Below are 21,210 nucleotides of genomic sequence, written 5' to 3' on the forward strand. Positions count from 1 at the left end.
GATATTTATTTTATTGAGGATCCTTAAGTGTAATAAGAAGATTTAGTCTTGGTTTCAAGATTCTCTCTGTCTTGGCTTTTGACAGTTTTATTATAATATGCTTACTGTGGATCTCTTTCAGTTTATCCTATTTGGAGTTCACTGAGTTCTTTAGATGTATTTATTTTTTTTAAGATTTTATTTATTTATGAGAGGGAGAGAGAGAGAGAGAGAAAGAGGCAGAGACACAGGCAGAGGGAGAAGCAGGCTGCATGCAGGGAGCCTGATGTGGGACTCGATCCCTGATCTCCAGGATCACGCCCTGGGCTGAAGGTGGTGCTAACCCGCTGAGCCACCCCGGCTGCCCTAGATGTATTTAGATGTAGTTAATAGTTTTCATCAAATTAGGAAGTTTTCAGCCATTAATTCTTCAAATATTTTTTCTGTTCCGTTCTCTCTTCTCCTTTTGAGATTCCCAATGTGTGTGTGTTGGTATTCTTGATGGTGTTCCATAACACTCTTAAGCTCTGTACATTTTTCTTCATCCTTTTTTCTTTCTGTTCCTGAGACTAGTTTCAATTGACCTACCTTCAAGTTAACTGATTTTTCCCCCTGACTTCCTGTATCTTCTGTTTAGCCTCTCTATTGAATTTTTATTTAATTACTGTGTTTTTTAACTCCAGAATTTCAGTTTGGGTCCCTCCACTCTTTTTAACAAACAAACAAACAAACAAAAAAACAAAACAAAAAACCCCAGCTATATCTCTATTGATATTCTCTATTTCGTGAGATACCATTCTTATGGTTTCCTTCAGTTCTCTGCATATGGTTTCCTTTAATTCTTTGAACAAATTTATTTAATTTTTTAAAAAGATTTTATTAATTTATTCATGAGAAACACACAGCCCGATTCAGGACTCGGTCCTGGGACTCTGGGATCATGCCCTGAGCCAAAGGCAGATGCTCTACCACTGCGCCACCCAGGCATCCCTTTGAACAAATTTAAAACAGTTGATCTAAATAGTTGATTTTCTAGTAAGCCCAGTGTCTGTCTTTCTATTAATTGGTAATTTTCTTGTGTATGGGCCATACTATCTTTTCTCTTTGTATGATACATAATTTTTTTTGTTGAAAACTAGACATTTTGAATGTTATAATGTAGCAACTCTGAAAATCAGATTTCCCCCTTCTACAAGGTTTTTTTTTTTTTTTTTTTTTTTTTGCTGCTTATTATGGTTGCTTATTGGGTTAGTGATCTTTCTGAAATAATTTTGTGGAGTCTGTATTTTTTGTTGTGTGGCACTGAAATTACTGTTCTGTTGGGTCAGTGCTCAGCTAGTAAGTGGACAGAGATTTCTTCAAATATTTGCAATCAAAACAAATGAAGAAAAAAAACTTTCCCCAAATCAAAACTCCCAGTCCTTGCAGATGGGGTATATGAGTGTGTTGGAACAAGCCATCAACACTTAACTAGGCAATTTAAAACTCAGCTTTAGTCTTCATTTCCTCCTTGTGCAGAGCCTGTTGGTTGGCCAGAGATAAGAGCTTAGGGACTTATAGGTCTTTCCTGAGCATGCACTTAGCCTTGGGTATGCACATGGCATTCTAGATTCCCAAAAATAAGAGGTTTTCAAAACTCTTATTCCTCCAAAGATTCTCATACTTCAATCTTTCTTCTCAATATTTTTAGTTAATATATTGTTTTCCCCAACCTTTATTGGTTGCCATAGGCAGCAGGAACTAATTCATTTGTCTTTAAATGTTTTCAATAATGCCTGCAACCCCTTCAAGCAGCTGCCTCAACACTAGGAGAGTTCCTACTTAGGCAAGGTAAAAGCAAGTCCTTTGAGTTTCTTCAGGAAGCCACCAGGCAGGTAAAACAACAATAATAACAACAAAACTACCACAAGAATAAGGTCTATTCTGTTCCCTCCAGAACCAGTACCTGTACTGGGAACATGGGCTGTGTTCAAGGCCATTGCTGAGTTGAGGTTGGGGGATGGGACCAAAATAAGTTAAAATGCCACAAAGCTCTTTTACATAGATTTGGCTTTTTATTTTTCCTCTCTCTCTCTCTCTTTTTTTTTTTTTTTTTGATTGTTACTTGGTTGTTACAAGCTTTTGGTCAGTTTTGAGGTTTCCAAAAAAGTTGATTCTGATAACTTTTTGGCTGTTCATTGCTTTTGTGGAGGGACAGACTTTGGAGTTCCCTACTGCACCATTTTCCTCTTGAGTATTGTCTGTAATTTTGTTAACATCTTGACCCCCTATCAAATTATTCTTTTAATTCTCTTTTTTTTTTAAACTTAGAATTTCTTTGATAAGAAATGGTGACAAACTTCCATCTCAGGATCATTTGATTGTTCAAGAATACATTGAAAAGCCTTTCCTAATGGAAGGCTACAAGTTTGACTTACGAATTTATATTCTGGTAACATCGTGTGATCCACTGAAAATATTTCTGTACCATGATGGGCTTGTGCGAATGGGAACAGAGAAATACATTCCACCTAATGAGTCTAATTTGGTAAGTGATACCAGACAGAATTGATGGCTTTATTCATTTGTTCAACTTGTACTTTTTAAAGCATGCATTGTGTGTAAAGATTATGTGAATCAAAGTAGCTCTTCTCAAGTTTTTATACTCAGGAATTGTGTACATAAACAAGACTGCTTCTAGTTTATAGACAGCTTTGTGAAAATTAGAAAAAAAAATGTCTCCTCTAGCAGGGCGCTGTGAGCACAAGGATCAAAGCACACGTGTATGTAGTGGCCCTGTATAGAAATGACATGTACACGTGTATACAGTGGCCCTTATAGAAATGGATTTCAGAGTGCATATGAGTATGCTGTGATCCTGAATAGAAATGACTTACTTAGAAATATAAATAAGTGTCTCATTGAGAAGGACAAAGTATCATGGAGTTGAATATAGGGATAGTTTGTGTTCAGCTTCTCATTTGAGTATGTGAGCAAGCTTTATATAAAGGTATGGTTTAACATGTAGGGTGTGGGAGAAAGTATATGAAACAGAGAAAGCAAGAGCCATCAGAAAGTAGAGTTATTAATTTTTGTTTTCACAAAAGAAAAGATGGTAAATTTACATTGACCAAATTTAAAGACATAAATTGGCAGTTTCAGTGTGCTTTTTAAAATCTATTAAATTGAACTTTTTAAAAAAAGATTTTATTTATTTACTCATGAGAGACACAGAGAGAGGCAGAAATATAGACAGAGGGAGAAGCAGGCTCCCAGTGGGGCGCCTGATGCGGCACTCGATCCCAGGACCCCAGGATCACAACCTGAGCCATAGGCAGACACTCAACCACTGAGCCACTCAGGTGCTGCTCTATAGATATTTTTCCATTAAGATTTCATTTGTGCAGCCATATATTCATGGATGAAAGTCATAACTGAAGTTTATGGTTTATGAAGGTCAAACTGTAACACTTTATTATCATAATTTATCATGAAAGTAAAAAACTTCAATTTATTATATATAATAAAAGTTTAGTTAACCTCGACCCTATTTTTGGACCTCCTAATTGTAGTAAAAATTATAGTTAATTAAGTATTGTTTCCCATTTTGTCAAAAGCCTGGTTATTTTTCTCCTCCAATGTTATGTGCATAGCTAACTGCACAAAAAGTGCTCATATTTTAAAAATTACATAATGACTGATCATAAGCATTGCTATATGTTAAATTAATTGAAAAATGTTGTAAGTCTGGCAAGGGAAGAATAAGGGAACTGTCAAAGTTTTTACTGGAAAGGAAGATAAAAGAATAATCTCTTTAAAGGTCATAAAGTGTGAATATATCCAGCCACCAAGTAATATTTGAACTCTACTGCATTCTAGGCATTTTGCTGGTTTTGGAAAAACAGTGACCAACAGATACAGTGCTTGACCTCTCAAAAGCAACAGTCTAGTGGGGAGGCAGAAAATAAAATAAGCAATTATAATACCTGATGGTAAGTGTAATGGTCTAAGACACTGAGGGTGCTATGGCAGTGCATAGCAAGGACATCTAACCCAGCTGGAGATAAAGTTTAAAGAAGGAGTTTATGAAGCAAAATATGAATAATAAAGGATTAGCCAGTTTGAGGGAAGGGTAGGGTGGGTAGGGTAGTCCATAGAGAAAAATGGCTCATAGTATGGTGTGTTTGGAGAAAGCAGTCATGTTCAATATGGCTAAATACAGACTATGAAGGGTGGGTGTTCAGAGATGAGGAGGAAGAGCCTGGAAAAAGAGAAGGAAAGGAGGAATGTGATTTTTGTCTTAAAAAGGTCATCTGGTCTGTAGTGTGGGGAATGTGAGAGATGGATGTAGATGTAGATGGATGGAGAGGTGAGGGTAAGGGAGAAGGTATTTTCTAGTCTAACCACATGTGGGAAGAAAGATGGCCTTATCTGCAGTAATAGCAGTAGGGCTAGCCTAAGAATAAGAACTTAGATTTAAGATATATCTATGATAACATGGATAATATTGCTGTAATATACTGACAGGTTGGATCTGTAGAAGAGGAAATGGGAGAGAGAAATGAAGGATAAAACTCAAGAATTTTGGCATGGGCAGTTGGGTGGATGGGGAATTATTCACCGTGACAGGAAATACAAGGGCTTGCAGAAAGCTGGTGTGCTTGGTTGACATGCCTGAGCAGCCTCCAAATGGAGCTATGCTATAAGTATTTGGGTGTATAGCGTAGGTCTGGAGTTCACGAGAGAACCAAACTATAGGCCTAATTTGAGACTTGTCAGCTCTTAAATTATAATTAAAATAACTGGTGGGGTAAGAATGGGTTATAATACATTCTAATGCAGATAGTCATGTTTTGAGAGAAAAGAGTAAGGGAAGATATAGCAAAGAGTAAGATTTGGAAGCTCATTTAGATGGTAAAGTGATTTATCTTAATATCTTAAATTATATGTATGTGATTTGCTTAAGCACATTCATAAGGAAATCATAAGGAAAGTTTGGAAGTCAGGAAATGTAGCCTCTGTGTCTCACTTTGCCAAGTGCTTTTGAATCATGTAATCTTGTGGCTTTGGCTCACATGTACAAAGAATTATCTTCTCCTGTGTAAGTGTCAATGTTCCTTATATATCTTTAAATTTTCTTTTTTTAAAAAAGATTTTATTTATTTATTCATAAAAGACCCAGAGAGAGGCAGAGACACAGGCAGAGAGAGAAGCAGGCTCCACGCAGGGAGCCCGATGTGGGACTTGGTCCCAGAACTCCGGGATCATGCCCTGAGCCAAAGGCAGACGCTCAACCGCTGAGCCACCCAGGTGTCCCAATATATCTCTAAAATTTCAACGTTCACCTTTTTTGACTTCACAATCAAATTCCTAGATTAAGATACGAAAAAAAAAATGAAATACAAAATATTTTATCTAAAGTGTGATCACAATTATGTAGAAAGTAAGCTTAAAAAATGGCTGGAAAAAATAAATCAAAATGTTCTCATTGGTTTGTTTTTGGATTGCATACTCTTACATATTTGTTTCTTCCTGTTTCCAATTTTTAAAATAGTGAACATGTATTTTATGAAGAGTTGTGTATGTTTATAAGAATTAAATATTGGTAAACTACACGTATGGAGATCATAAGACACAGAATTTCAGGCATTGAAATATAATAACCATTTATTTTTTGCTAACAGTTTAGCAGTCGGCCAGTTCTTCAAAAGTTTTGTATATCCCAATTCATTGTATTGAACCTACATGCTAAAAAAAAAAAAAAAAAAGAGTAGAGAATAGTTATATCCTTCTCATTCCCTGCAGGTTGCTATTTGGTTTATAGCTATCTTCACTCCTTATGGCCAATGTCCAACTGGCAATGAATTGCTTAGAAGATTTTTGTTGAAGTAGATGTGAAACTGGAATTTCCAATCCTACTTACAAAGATACTGTTTTAAGAAAAATGCACAGTTCCATTTCTTACTCATTTTTTCACTAGGATAGCTATAGTTTTTATCATTGTTGTTATTCTTTATTTTAAGAAATTATTGCCAAATGGAGAGCCCCTCAAAAACTTTCCAACCTTTTTTAAAATTGAAAAATGATTTATATTTTAGCATTATATAGGAAATGCTATGGGCTATGGTTTGATTCCTTTCCTTTTTCTTCAAATCAAGCAGTTATGATTAGACAAGCGGAAGATTTATGCTCTTTCTTTTAAAATATCACTTAATTTAAAGCTTTTTCTAAGTTTTGTTAGGTTAGGGACTATGTCTGTCTTGCTTATTTTGTATTTACAGTGCCCAGTACCAGTTCCTGCAGGTAGTAAATAGGTACGCCTTAAATACTGTTTAGTGAATGAAAAAATAAATTCTTAATTAGTTATGAGCACTTGGGTTAGTAAACAACATGTAGCTCAAATGATCAGTTCTGCACATTTGCTTCAAATGTTACTGTAGATCTAAGTTAATTGCGGTGAAGATAAAATACGATACAAATATACTTGGCTATTTGTATCTTAACCAAGATAATGATAATGTACATGAAGTATATATTCGTTGTGATGCAACATTGCTATCCAAAGTAATTTCTGGGAGTAGAATCATGAGGGTAGGATAGATAGATTTGATGAATGTTTATGCTAGGTTGATATGGAACCATTAGATGTGTATTAGTTGACAATACTGAGAGGTTTTAAATTTTGGATTCTTTTTCAAGCTTAGTTGAGGATAACAGTATCAACAAATGTAAGAATGTAAAGAGAGTAAGGCATAATAGCTCCTAAAAGGAATACTATAAATTTACTGTTAATGATTACTGTTAATGACTCCACAGCATCGGGTGGTGCTTCTGTCTGCTGATTCTAAGTGCACTCTGTCTCTTGAATGAGTTCAAGTGGCTTCCCAGCCCCTATGGGAAGGCAGAGGTTGTGTTTGGTAGGCCTGCCTTTTAGTTTATACTACTTACTTGAGATTTCATTTTTTATTTTTCTTTGAAAAAAACATAGAATGTTCTCTCAGAAAATTCTCTTTCCAAAACAAGTTTGGGTGAGAACTGTGACTAAAAACATTAAAAACAAATTAACAAAAACAGCATTTTTCTTACTTAGCAGTGTATAATTTCACATTTTCATGTAATTATTTATTATTATTATTTTAATACTATTTATGGTAGATATATTTTTGAATAATATGTAAAGTAACCTTGTAGATGACTACATTTATAATTCTTTTATTGGAAATGTGCCATTCCATTTAATTTGAAAATTACCTAAATCATCCTGAAATTGTTGATCTATATATTTTATGCTTAAAATTGTCTTTCATCCTTGGTTCCCTTATTCTGTGAAACCTCACAGTTCTAGAGTCTCATAGGTGATAACAACTTTGGTTCTTACTTGTTACAGACCCAGTTATACATGCATCTAACAAACTACTCTGTGAACAAGCACAATGAGCGTTTTGAAAGGGATGAGACTGAAAATAAAGGCAGCAAACGTTCCATCAAGTGGTTTACAGAATTCCTACAAGCAAATCAACATGATGTTGCTAAGTTTTGGAGTGATATTTCAGTAAGATTATGCCATTTTCACAATTATAACTCTTTCCTCAGGTTAATTTAAAGGATCATCAGCATTTTAAATGAAGAAGAGATTACATTAGATTGGGCAGATAAAACATTTTCATGAAGGAAGTGGGAATTGTAACAGATCTTGATAAGCAGTATTTTTACTGCTAGGGATGGGGGAGAGGGAGTTCTAGGTGCAAACAAAGCATAAGTAAAGGCGTAGATGTACAAGAAGAGTGATAAGTGGCTGGGGTTGGCATGGATGGTATTTTTGGGAATTCTCTGGGGATTTGTGGCTGAGACAATATATGAAGGCAAAATTTTAGGTCCGAAAGATCAAAGCTTAACTTGGTGTAAGCAGTAAGGATTCATTCCTTCCAGATTTTCAGAAAGGAGAGTAATAAGGCCAAAGCCTATGAATTTAAAGGATAAGTCTGAAAAATGGGTATAGGATGGGTTCGAGTATAGACCAAGAGTAGGTAGAGGAAGGCACCTAGAGGAAGTTTAAGTGAAAAGAATGGCCCAAAATGAACCACAGTAGAAGAGATGACAGGTCAACTTTGAGGTTAACTCAATGTCCAAGAAATCAGGGAGAAGCATTCAAATGTTCCTCTGCAGTTTTAAGGAGGAATTATAGGGAGAAGGATGTGGCTTTATTTGAAATAGAGTAGAAAGGAACTTATTTTGAAAAGAGGTAGAGCTTAGTTTTATAAGTGAAGGGAAAGAGTTCTGTTCATTCATTTCATCCAGTCATTCAGTAAACACTTACTGAACCCGTAGTATAGGCTTGTTTCTGGCTAATAATCTGAAGATTTAGAAGATACAGTTCCTCAAAAAACTTAGAGTTTGGTAGGAAAGACCCACACAAAAATTGTTAATAAAATGTAATTTAGCATGTACAACAACAGAGGCATGCATTGGATTCTGTGGGACTGTAGAGGAAGACCACATATGGTGGCTTTCTGTGGGCGAGAATAAGAGGAGGGCTGCCTGGAGGTTTTGATGCCTGGACTAAATTTTTAAAAGATTATGAGGCTATGACAATGAGTTCTAACAGAGACTTATTGAACTTGAAATGTTTTCTCAGGTAAAAAAGATTAAGTAGTCAGTTAAAAGTGTACATTTGGGATGTAACTGATAATTAAAGCCATGGCTTTAATTATGGATTAATAATTATATTAATAATTATTAATTATTATTAATTAATGGATGGATGACATTGCATCCATTGCAAATGATATGTGTAAAGAGAGAAAAGGAAGCAGATCTGAGGAGGTAACCTAGGTGAAACTGACTGTTTATTAATCTTAACAGAAGTATCACAATGGTATTCAAAGTTAGAAGAGGACTTAATATGATAGACTATGAAATATGATTTAGCTTTCCTTTGGGAGCAAATACGATATAATTTAAATAAATCTACCATGAAAAAGGACATGAAAGTTCATAGCTGAATTTGGTTCTTTCGGGAAAATCAGAAAAGCTAGCATTATTATATTTATCTCTTTGTTGTTTTGTTGGTTGACATTTTTTACACCTTATTTTCTATATATCACAGAATGTAAATCCAGAGACTGTTGGGTGTCAGACAAGTAAAAAGGAGTGAAATGGTCTGGATAGAAGTAAATAGCGTGTGCTGGGAACTGTGGTAATTTGAAGAGTGTAAGACATCTGAAGGAGGTGGATACTATTCAGCACCAGCCTTTTGGTGCCACATGGTATTTTGGGTCTAGTGTGATTCATTCTTCTAATTTGTCAGTGGAAGCTCTAAGTCTCTTGATTTATAAATAAATGTTGGCAGCATATTCAAAACTTTTTAGAAATTCAGGGGTTCCAGCAAAAATGTTTGTCAGCTGGATTTTGTTAGAGACCCACCAACCTGTTAACTTTCTATTCTATCTTCCTGATAGTCTAAATACATCCAAATAAGAAATTTGATTATGATAATGCTGTGTTTATCTACTTATTTACTACCAATGCCTATTTTGCAGAAATTTAAAAAATATTTTAATAATGTTAATATTTAATAATAAAAATATTTAATAATGATAATTTATTATATAGCAAGTTAGATGCATCAAAAGGGTGAAATTTGTTATTTTGAGGCAGTAGCTTGTTGATGGGAGATCATTTATGATGATACCTGATGATTTAATGAACAGATCATTTGATCTCAGTGAGAACAAGAAAGTTTTATATGCTATGTGATATTCCTTTTTCTTTACGCAATTTTTCACTTCCATGTGGGTTTTCACTTCTTTGGAGAAGTAAGTCCTTGTGAAAAGGTGGAATTTATTGAGCTGCCTTGGTGAAGAATGTGTAGAGAAAATTAATCAGAGAGAAAAATTGGTTTTAAGTGGTACTTCCTCTACATAATTAAATTAGATAGAAGGTATAGAAGTAAGACTAATATAAATAAGAGGGTAGGGAAAGGAACCTTTCTTTTAGAGCCTAAAGTATAATTTTCATATATAGCTGGAATATGGCCAATGTGCATCTATTAAGCTCTGAAACATTTATGATCTCTTCTATAAATGGGTAAATTTTGTATTATTCTTGCCTACATTAGTTAGAATGTATAGTAACAATCTACAAATAAGCAATTATTTAATACTTAATAAACTTATTAACTTTCCAAGCACATATTTTATAATTATATTTACTTTTATTAAGAATTATATATAAAGATATATGCTTAGCATGAGTTAATGAAATAATATATAAAAAGGGAAGAGTTTGAGAAGGCAATCAGTAAATTTTTCTCTTAATGTCACAGTTTACAAAGTTCATGAATTTAACTTAAGACTACCCCCCCCCAAAAAAATTTTTTTTTCTAATGACCTTTCTTGGGAGGGGTAATTTATCTAAAAAGTAACTATTTATGAAAACTAACTTATAGTACCCCCTATATAGCACAGAGATATGTATTTTGTGCAGATCAAGAACGAATAAGAAATCAATAGAAAATCAAGCCATGGTGATTACAATTATAATCACTCATAAAACCATCCTTACTGAGTGCTTTTTATATATTTTAGGTACAAATCTACAAATCATATTTCAAAGCAATGACACTATGCTGGACATTCTCAGAAGCATTAGTGGAATTTGATTTGTGTTTGGTTCTATCATCGCTGATTTTCAAATATACCTGCAGTCTTGCCTTGCATTCCTTACAAATGTGTGTTTTATGTAGAATAAACACAGATTTATAATTCAGGGTCTATTAATATTCACTCTCCCCATCCTGCCTGTGGTGTTTCATGCAGACACTTATTAGCCAAAGTTTTAACTTTCTTTTTTTTCTTATTCTCCCGTGGCTTCACTAATGTATTGAAAGACTTACATGAAGTGGTTTTTGGTCTTTTATCTTTATATACTTTAGTATTACCATCAGTTTTTTATTTTTATTAAAATGTTCTGAGGATAACCTTTCATGGCATCTCTGATACCCCAAATATGATCTGGGTGGGGATTCTGGGTGACAGCAGAATTAATTTCTGTGTCCCATTTTTTTCTCCCATGTAGTGACTATTGCTCCCACCATGTAGTGGAATGTTTGTCTTTGACTTGACGTATGAGGTAGTGTTCTGGAGGAATGGTTGAAAACTATAACAATGGTAGTAGTTAACGCTGAAGGTTTACTCTGTTCTAGACACTGTGCCAAGAGCTTTACATGGAGTCTCATTTTGTCTTACATCAGTCTTTTGCAGTAGATGTTATTACTATTTCCACTTTACCTTTGGGAAAAGTAGGACTCACAAAGTTTAAGCAACGTGACTGAGGTTGTACATATAGCAAGTAGCAAACCAGGGATGAACCCGGAAAGCTTGACGTTGGAGGCGAGTTCTTACCTGCCATGCTATATCGCCTGTACCTGTAGAGAGGGACTTAAAAAGACAATATATTCTAAGAAAAAACCCCAGCAAGCAGTTTTTCCACAATCCATAGCTTGTTCTTAAACTTCAATAAACTCTTTGTTTTGTTAGCATTAGTAACTCACTCTAGTAGTATTGTGTGTCCTCCCAGCAGTTGTGGACAGCTATTTCTGTAGTCAGCAGGACTCTCATCTCAGATAAACCTTGTGAATTGCAAAATCATCACCACACACAGAAGCCCACCTCTCCTAGGTTCTGTCCCTCCCGCCCTTACAGCTTTTGTCTATGTTGTTTGTTGTAAGGAGAGTGCTTTACTCTCCTTAGAATTTTTTTCCCCTGCCACTCCTAAACCTTTCTGTATGGTTTCTGAGAAGGCTAGCATATGATCCTAGCCTTCTTTATTTAACAGACAGAAGCCACATTTTATTTTACTTATTTGTTCACAAGTATTTTTGAGCATCTACTAAATGGCAGGCACTAGTGTTGGCACAAGGACATGGCTCTAACAAAACGAGAAAGATCAGCTGATTCTACTCTGCGTGAAGTGGTGCAGTAAGAGATGACAGTGGCTACCTTTGACTCTAGGGTCACAGAAGGCCTTTCTGAATGTCAAGGCCAGGTGTGGGAGTATAGGGAACAGTGTTCCAGAAAGAGGGAACAGTTAATGCCAGGGGCCCTAAGCAGGCAAGCATGGCTGGAATGTAATGAGCAGGGTAAGAGTTGCATGAAACGGAATCAGAGCAGCGGCAGGGGCCACATGCCATAGAGCTTTGTGAACTTGGCCAGGGTGCTGGTTTGTAAGTCCAGGCCTTATTTCCATATATGTAAACAAGACACAAAAAAAGTAAGGCATTTTTACCTTTTTTTTTTTTATTTTTTAAATCACTATACGTGCAGGAATTGGTTGTAAAGACTTTGATTGTAGCAGAACCTCATGTCCTGCATGCCTATCGAATGTGCAGACCTGGCCAACCTCCAGGAAGTGAAAGTGTCTGTTTCGAAGTCCTGGGATTTGATATTTTGTTGGACAGAAAACTAAAGCCATGGCTTCTGGAGGTAAGGCATTTCTTTAAGAAAGAGAAGTTACTACTGTTCTTGTGCATGAACGCAAATGTTTTTTCAATGTGTACTTGGCATAGTTGACTCATGAACTGAACAGAAAGAGGCCTGAATGGAGCATGTGGGAGGAAGAAAACAAAAATTCAAAGAATAGAACATTTCCAGGAATTGACGGATATGTGTTTGATATTACTTTTCCCAAACTAAGATCGATTGAATTTCTAAGCCAGGACTTTGAATATATGTGTGAATCTGCTTTTACTGATTTGTTATCTACTTTCTCCACTATTTTCCCAGCCTCACGGCCTCTACCACTTCATGACTTCTGGATGTTGTCTTTCCTCTGTGTGGGTGCCTGGGCTTCAGGACCACAGCCTCCTTGTCTTCATTGGGTTCCCCATTCAAACTCTCCAAGAAGAGAGAGGCTCCGATTGGTTCATTAATCAGTATTCAGTACCTCATACCCCAGCTGGCATGGATTCTCCTTAAGGCCATATAATATGCCTGGGGCTCCTCTCATGTCCAGACTGTTAACTGTGTGCTTTTGGGTTTGCTGCCAGCTTCTGGTATGGTCAGAGTCATCATTATTTTTCTCTCATTATCATTTACTATTAGGGAAATAAAGAAATGATATAAGGAAAAAATAAAAATAGTCTCTGTTCAAGATTTTTGTACCTTCCCTTCCAGTCATATTTATGTTACATCCAGAAGAAAACTTAGAAGTCTTGTGATCCAGTACTATCCCATTCAGTAGTTCCCTCTCCGACCCCTGATCTGGAGTCATGGAGTGCATTGGCACAGAACACTGTGTTTAGGAAACTTTATCAGCAAAATATCACATACCCAAACACTCGTGTTTACTAGATTAGTTACATTATGGAACATATTACTATAGAGGGTCCAATCAACAAGTACCTTTCATTTTAAGCTGATTATTTTTTGTTAATGATTTTGAAGTTGGAAGTTCCATCTGTAACTTGAAAAAGCAAATTGAATAAGTGATAGATAATCAAGACACTCAAAATATATTTTTAGGAAAGAACACTTTCCCAATTTGAGGGCTCATGGTTTTGTGTGTGTGTGTGTGTGTGTGTGTGTGTGTGTGTGTATGTGTGTATATGTTCAATTTCCTATGTGCCAGGAAAGTATATTCTATTTCCAGTCAAATACAGACATCAGATGTTCAAAGTTTGCTCTTGCGTGAGTCCTAGAAATAAGATAAATGTAAGGAATTTTGCTTATAATTTTGCTTCCTTCATTACTTAGATATGAAAGCATTTGACTCTGTACCTTACTAAGGCGTGACATTTTCTTCCTTAGGTTTCCTTCTTTGTCTGCAATTACCCCTTCCTGTTTTTTAACTTTATTTTTTTTTTCCTGCTCCTGCTACTTGCCTTTTATCTTTGATGGGGTGGGGAAGAAGTGAAGGCACATGCATGAAGTGGAATTGAAACTATAGCAGGGAATAATGACTATGGATAACTAGTGTTTAAAGCATTTATCTAACTGGAGCTTTGTATGAGCTTGGTAAATCGGAATTGACTGAGTGGTTGGATTCTGTATTTTTTTTAAAGGCTCAAAACATTGTTTGCATTAATATTTCTTCATACTCTACTCTCCTCTTCATCATCACGTCCAGATCAGTAACCATTTAAAAACCCGACAATAATCAAAAGCTAGACAGCACTGTTTGCATTAACATATTTTCATTTTTGATTCATTACTTCATCATTTTTCCAGATCAGTCAGAACCATTACAAAAACTTTACAGTAAGCAATAACTATGGATAATGAACATTTGTTATATTAAAACAATTAAAAGAATCTTATTTAGATCTTGCTTCTTTGTGTTTTCTCCCAGCTGCAATTGTAGTGGTTCTAACATATGTTGTTAAAAACCTTTTGGCACCATCAAGTGGAATAAGATAGAAGGTGCATCTGAGAATATGATAACTTTTAGTTAACTGGAATAATTGCAGGTAATGATTCATAGTAGCAAAATTGCAGAAATTTTCAAGCACAGAAACATTTTTTTGGGGAAAAATATGGAAATTGGGTAGGGTATGAATATACTGCTAATACTTTAATTACACTTGGATTAATTTCAATAAGTCATTGTGTCGGGGGTGGAGATACAAAAAGACAGAATATTTATCCTGGCCGAGTGGGGACTCAGATATGTCTCATGGTAATAGTTACAAGGATAAGTAGGGAACAAATAGGGTGATTAATCTCCCTGTGTACAGGTGTGTATTTCACAATTTAAAATCTTTGCAGAGGAGGGAACGCCTGAGCAGAGTGTTTAAGGCTATAGAAGGTGTGGTGGGGACTGGAGGTTGGGAGAGATGGGGTTGGGGTGGGAAGAAATTACGCAGAGAGAACAGCACTAATTAGGGAGCATAGAATCTATTATGGATACTTTGATATGTGCATGAAATGATTGCCCTTGTTTTGATAGTAAAACTATGATTTGGTTGGTCAATAAATAGTATTTATTAATTTAATTTGCTTTCTAATAGTTTGCAATTTTTGCATGCATTTACAAGCTACTGAACTTTAAGACTCTAACATCTACTGAACTTTGTTCGTTCTAGAATTGGGGTAGGAAATGAGAACCAAAGAAGCCATCCACATCACAGAGTAGAATTTTTTTTTAAAGATTAATTTTTTAAAAGATTTTATTTATTTATTCATGGGAGACAGAGAGAGAGGGGCAGAGACACTGGCAGAGGGAGAAGCAGGCTCCATGCAGGGAGGCTGACGTGGGACTTGATCCTGGGTCTCCAGGATCACAACCCGGGCCAAAGGTGGCACCAAACCTTTGGGCCACCAGGGCTGCCCTAAAGATTAATTTATTTGTGAGAGAGAGGTGTCCAATGCTGGGATCGATCTCACAACCCTGAGATCACAACCGGAGCAAAAGACAAGAGTCGAACACTTAACCAACTGGGTCACCCAGGCACCCCAAAGTAGGATTTTGACTGAATGGAACCTTGATTTTCAGAGTTTCTTCTGTCTCTAGTTTTTACTTTCTCATAAAACTTTTGAAAAATCCAAGATGTGAATTGAAAAAAGTTTCTCTACTTTTTCATGTATTAGTTTATCTTGTGTGAGTATATTTCTTCATAGACCAATTTCTTTTTTATGGTAATAGCAGGAATATTATGAGATAGATAAGAGAGAGTGTCTGAGGTTACTACTATCCTGGAGGAGGGATATGTCTGGTAGTATTCCAGATAGCAATTTTGGAATGGAGCATCTAAGGAATTCTATAAAGATAGATAACATTTCAGTGAACCGCTTAATCATTGGTTTCTAAATGCCTAGTTCATTCTATAACCTTATCCTTTGTAGCAACAGAACTATTGCTAATTGTATTACAAATTCCAGAGATTTGAATCAGTATGGACCGGTTGAAATTTTTTCATATAAAATGTGTTACTGTACCCTTTCTTCACACTTGTAAGAGGAAATCCTTAAGAGTTTTGAAGTTTCGAAGCAGATTCATAAACTACCTGCATTAAATTTTGCCTGGAATAAATGGATGTTCTTGCCATTACCTAGTTGCTCCCTTCTCCTTGAGACCACATTGCATCGGCAGAAATATGTCCATCACCACCTAAATCAGCAGTCAGCAAAGGCATAATATAGTTTGGCCTATCCCTATAAGTGGAATACCATGCATCAAGATGATGGCATGAAAGGTTTTCATAATATATTGTTAAGGGAAAAAACTTGGATTATAGAATAGTATTGTTAGTATAGGTATGTATTTGGAAGGTAAAATAAATATACCAATATATATGCATAGCAAATATTTATCATTTATCAAATGGTTAGCAATACCATTTATCAAATGGATAACAATCTACGAGGTGATGGGATTACAGGGGATCTTTTTGTTGTTTGTTTAGCTTCCATGTGCATACTACTACTTGTATTTTCTATAGCTGCCAGTTGTAAACTGCATACCATCAGTTATTTTGTCTCTTGTGGAATGGAATTATATAAGACAACTCTCTTCTATGACTATAGTGACATCGTGTTTTTTTGAGATAGGCTGTGAACTTAGGTGGTGGTCATGAAGCTAAGCTGGAGTTTTGAACTCAGCAGTGTTCTAGCCAACTGAGTTAATTAGGTAGTCTTCATAAACACTTGCTATTCCAGTTACATTTTTTTTCCAGTTACATTTTCATAGCAACAAAGACAAAAACAAAACTTCCACCTCTTGAAGTGGTACTATATTGTATAATGGATTTCAGGGTATATTCAGTTACTTTACTTTTTATTTTTCATCTTAATGAAATCCTGGAAATGATGTTGGAAAGAACACTCACAAATGGCTCTCTTATTCCCATGAGTCCTTATACAGTTAGAGAGGCTCATAGAGGTTAGTCTGAAGCTACCTTAAATAGTATCTTCTGAATTATATAATCAGTGGAAATGAAAATTGATGATTTAATTGTTTGATCCAGATAGGAAGAAAATAATTTATTTTTTTAGGCAGCAATAGACGAATTCATCCAGGAGATCTGAAGCAGTGAAAAGAGGGCACTGTTAGTTTCTACATGCTAAATAAATGCATAAATGATTACTTTATTGGTATCATGCATATTATTTTTGTTACATCATTATTGTTATTGTTAATACTGGTCCACTAACCTTTTTGTCAAGATAGTCACCTGTAACTTCCCTTAACTTACAACCAAGAATGCATGGAGTACTGGGCTGGAGACAGTGGCGAGTAGGGAGAGGACACAAATGCTGACCTAAGATCCTGAGCTAAGGCAGCAGGGGGAAAGGGGTGGTAACAACATTCATTTCCTTTCAACTCCTTGATTTAGGGTGGTGAGGAAGGGAGGTGTGGCAGTGGTAACTGGGCCATCTACCATGTAGAGCTTTGAGATTATTATAGTTTTCCTATTGGTTGGGGATCGTGCAGTGGTTTAACAAATATGTATTGAATATTAATTAACCTACCAAAATGTGGCTGATCTCATTGTTTTCTTTGTAAATTTCAGATTAATCGAGCTCCAAGCTTTGGAACTGATCAGAAAATAGACTATGATGTAAAAAGAGGGGTGCTGCTAAATGCACTGAAGCTACTAAACATCAGGTAAAGTATTTCTTCCATCATTTGGAAGGTTTTCCTCACTTTTGGCATAGAACAATCACTTGTATGTGGGATTGTTTTGTAATTTTTTCATGTTTTGTATTTTGAATTTCTTGATTTCATTCTTCAAACCCATTTATGTTTTCTTTTTGAATATCCTTTCCTCTCTACAGACTGCTTTTCCTTCTCTCTGTATCATGCTCTGAATCTACAGTAAATATGGTTAAATAACAGGGTTGGTATAATTATTCAATACAGAGCATAAGGTTGAATTGGAGAATACCTGAGGAAAATCTCTAGATTATCTTCTTCACCTTACAAGAAGAAGCAGAGGTCATTCAGGAAGTTAAAAACGTAACAACCCTCAAACATTTGGATTTCCTACCTTTCTGTTCAGAGATCTTCCCACTGTATCACGCAGCCTGGGTAAAGAGAAGAAAGAAACAATTGTTAAGGCAGGGTTAACCTTCCCGTTGAAAAGCATAGACAGGATTTCCTTTTTTTTTTTTTTTTTTTTTTTTTTAAGGCTGGATAATATTCCATTGTATGTATATACCAGATTTTCTTTATTCATCTATTGATGAACATTTAGGTTGTTTCTATGTCTTGGTTATTGTGAATAATGCTGCAGTGAGCATGGGAGTGCAGAACTCTCTTCGTATCCTGATTTCAACTCCTTTGGATATATACTTGGAAGGGGGATTGCTCCACTAACAGGATTATTATTAGGCTGGTTGTAGTGTACATGATCATGGATCTCAAATATTTGAAGTGCTATTTTGTAGGAAAGCTTTTGGCTCCTTATGAAAGAAATTTGTTAGAAGTTTAATTGAACTGCCTAATGAAATAATGAGTCATCTGCCATTTTAAGTGTTCAAACAGTGTTTGGGGTGTTGGATTAAAGGACCTCTGAGGTCATTTAAACCCAGGGATTTTATGATTTCAATTGATTCTTATCGTCATTTAAAGAACTCTTAAAGAGTTGTGGGATGCTCCCAAGCAATTTATTTACTGTAAATAGTCCCAAGCATTTAGCAGATGCTTGCTTGAAGTAGCTTTATATGAGAAGCATTATTAAAAGAAAATAATAATTTTCCTTTTTGTTTGATAGATAAACTTGGTAAGAAATTTTCATATGGCCCCTTCTTTTGCTTGATCAAAGAATGCTTTGCCTAAATTTAACTGACATTTCAATTATCCTAGAAGAAATGAATAGAAGATATATAAAAAGTGGAATTTTTGTTTATTTAGCTTACATGAGTGCATCAAATATTTTAGATTATTCAAAAGTATACCTATACATATTTTTGTGTTTACAATTATTATATAAGTAGGCCTTATGTTTTTTGTTTTGTTTTTTTTTGCGTAACTTTGCCAATGATGTCTTTGCCAACCAATTCAGGACAAAATCTGTGGTGTTTTTGGCTTCTTAAAAGTGAGATAGTGAGAAATTTCTAGACTTAAAAGTAAAGGAAAGTTGGAATTCATTTTTCTTATTTTTTGTAATGTTCCACTAAGAGAATGTAGTACAATTCTTAACATTTAGAGCATGTGCTGATGAAGTTTACATTGCAGATGTGCCTTTTCACTCTACCTAGTTGGAGTGTGCCATGGGCATATATGTGTTAGATTTGTCTTTTAAATCTGCACAATTCTTAATACAATGTTTTACTTTTAGTATGGCTCCATGTATATCCCAAAATTCATTTGTAAGCATACATTTTTAATCTGAAGAAAATCCAAAAGAAGGTACACTGCTCAGAGTATTCCATCACAACCCCTGGGAGTATGGAACCTCCAGTTTACTATATGGAGACCCACATTTGATGGATGATTAGATGAATATGATGTATGGGTATATATATATATATATGTGTTTACTATATATATATGTTTACTATATATATGTTCACTAAATATATATAAATATAATATATTATATAAAAATATATTATAAATATATATTTATAATATAAATATATATAATATATAATATATATTTAGTAAACATATATATACTAAATATATATATATTTTATTTAGTAAAAACATTGATTCATATCTCCACTATGTCTCCTCTTCTGCTAATTTTCCTCATAGGGAGAAGATCAGGGCTTATTTGAATTCCTGTGTTTTATTTTTCAGGACCAGTGATAAAAGGAGAAACTTGGCCAAACAAAAAGCTGAGGCTCAAAGGAGGCTTTATGGTCAAAATTCAATAAAAAGGCTCTTACCAGGTTCCTCAGACTGGGAACAGCAGAGACATCAGTTAGAGAGGCGGAAAGAAGAGTTGGTATGAAAATTTTCACAATATACCTACAATTTGAACTGCATAATTCATTGCTCAGATTTTATTTGTAAAATTTCTTCATTTCTAGAAAGAGAGACTCGCTCAAGTACGAAAGCAGATTTTAAAAGAAGAACATGAAAATCGGCATATGGGAAATTATAGGTAACTGTGCTTCCATTTTCATACAGATTGAAGAAGTGTCAAAACAACTGTTCTACATTTTTAGCCTTTTAGATTTACTTTGAGCACTGTTTCATTCCTGCTAGCCATCTTCATGGGTGGATGTATGAGATCTTTTAAATCTGATACTATCCTGTGACCTTATTTACTTGTAATGTATTATTTTGAGAAAGTCAGGTTTTAGGTCTCCTAGTTTTCTTTCTGTCCATTCAGAGTGGTTGCTCTACTTTGTTTAAACCCAGATATATCAGGAATCAGGCAAATAATGAAAATGTTTTGAGGAGGCAGATATGAGACAATACAGAGGGGTGTGGACTGTGTTGCACTGGAACCCCTCCACGGTATCCTTTGACAGGTTAAAAAAGGACACCTCCCCCCAAGTTCCTTGTATTTTTGGAAAGACTGCCCATCTTCTCAAGCTTTGGCATTAGCTTAACAGAATTGGGAGATTTGGGGGCCACAGAGCTTCTTACTCTCTTGGTGAAACATTCTTTACTGCAACAACAAGCAATTCTTTCCATCAACAGCAACAAGGAGAACACATTCTTCTCATTCTATGTCTACCCTCTTCTCTCCTTTAGAGAGGCACATTCCACCACCCTAAAAGAGAATATCAAGATTAATGCCCACATTCTTGTATACGTCAGTAAACACATGGTGATTGCACAACTTCCAGATTATTTCTCATCACCTGCTCTCTCCCATGAAGATCTGTATTTCTTCGACTGCAATTCTCCAGCCACCTCTCCACAACCAAACCCTTATACTATGCCCTCTGAAGCTTTATTGTTTAATGACCATTCTCTAGATAAACTTTAACTTTTGTAGGTAACTGGTGAAAATTTGTGAATTTTTTATAACTGAATTCTTTATTTCTAGAACCTAGAAGAGTAACTGGCAGAGAGTAGGTTGTCAAGGAGTATCTAGGTAATTGGACTTAACTCTTGCACTACAATAGCCTCTTTTAAACAAGTTGATTTGTCTGATTTATTGTAGACGAATTTATCCTCCTGAAGATAAAACTCTGCTTGAAAAGTATGAAAATTTGTTGGCTGTTGCCTTTCAGACCTTCCTTTCAGGAAGAGCAGCTTCATTCCAGCGAGAGCTGAATAATCCTTTGAAAAGAATGAAGGTAAAAGAATGAATGTTTATAAAGAGAAAAATGAATGAAGCCAAATAATATG

At 35.3% G+C, this 21,210-nt stretch overlaps 1 protein-coding gene across 5 annotated transcripts in view; it reads left to right on the plus strand.

Moving 5' to 3' along the window:
* TTLL7 (tubulin tyrosine ligase like 7) overlaps positions 1-21,210 on the plus strand; it is a 153,966-nt gene that overhangs the window by 67,540 nt on the left and 65,216 nt on the right. For 4 of the 5 annotated variants that reach the window (XR_005361349.1, XM_038541576.1, XM_038541575.1 and 1 more), the window contains 7 exons: positions 2,290-2,506; positions 7,346-7,510; positions 12,282-12,440; positions 17,465-17,559; positions 19,702-19,849; positions 19,935-20,008; positions 21,023-21,158. Coding sequence is in view for 4 of the 5 variants with exons in the window: in XM_038541576.1 (XP_038397504.1) it covers positions 2,290-2,506; positions 7,346-7,510; positions 12,282-12,440; positions 17,465-17,559; positions 19,702-19,849; positions 19,935-20,008; positions 21,023-21,158 (994 nt within the window). In the remaining variant the exon portion in view is untranslated. The remainder of the gene's footprint in view (positions 1-2,289; positions 2,507-7,345; positions 7,511-12,281; positions 12,441-17,464; positions 17,560-19,701; positions 19,850-19,934; positions 20,009-21,022; positions 21,159-21,210) is intronic. The other variant, XM_038541577.1, reaches the window with a different exon arrangement.

This window comes from Canis lupus, chromosome 6, assembly GCF_011100685.1.
Source record: "Canis lupus familiaris isolate Mischka breed German Shepherd chromosome 6, alternate assembly UU_Cfam_GSD_1.0, whole genome shotgun sequence".
Lineage (NCBI taxonomy): Eukaryota > Metazoa > Chordata > Mammalia > Carnivora > Canidae > Canis > Canis lupus.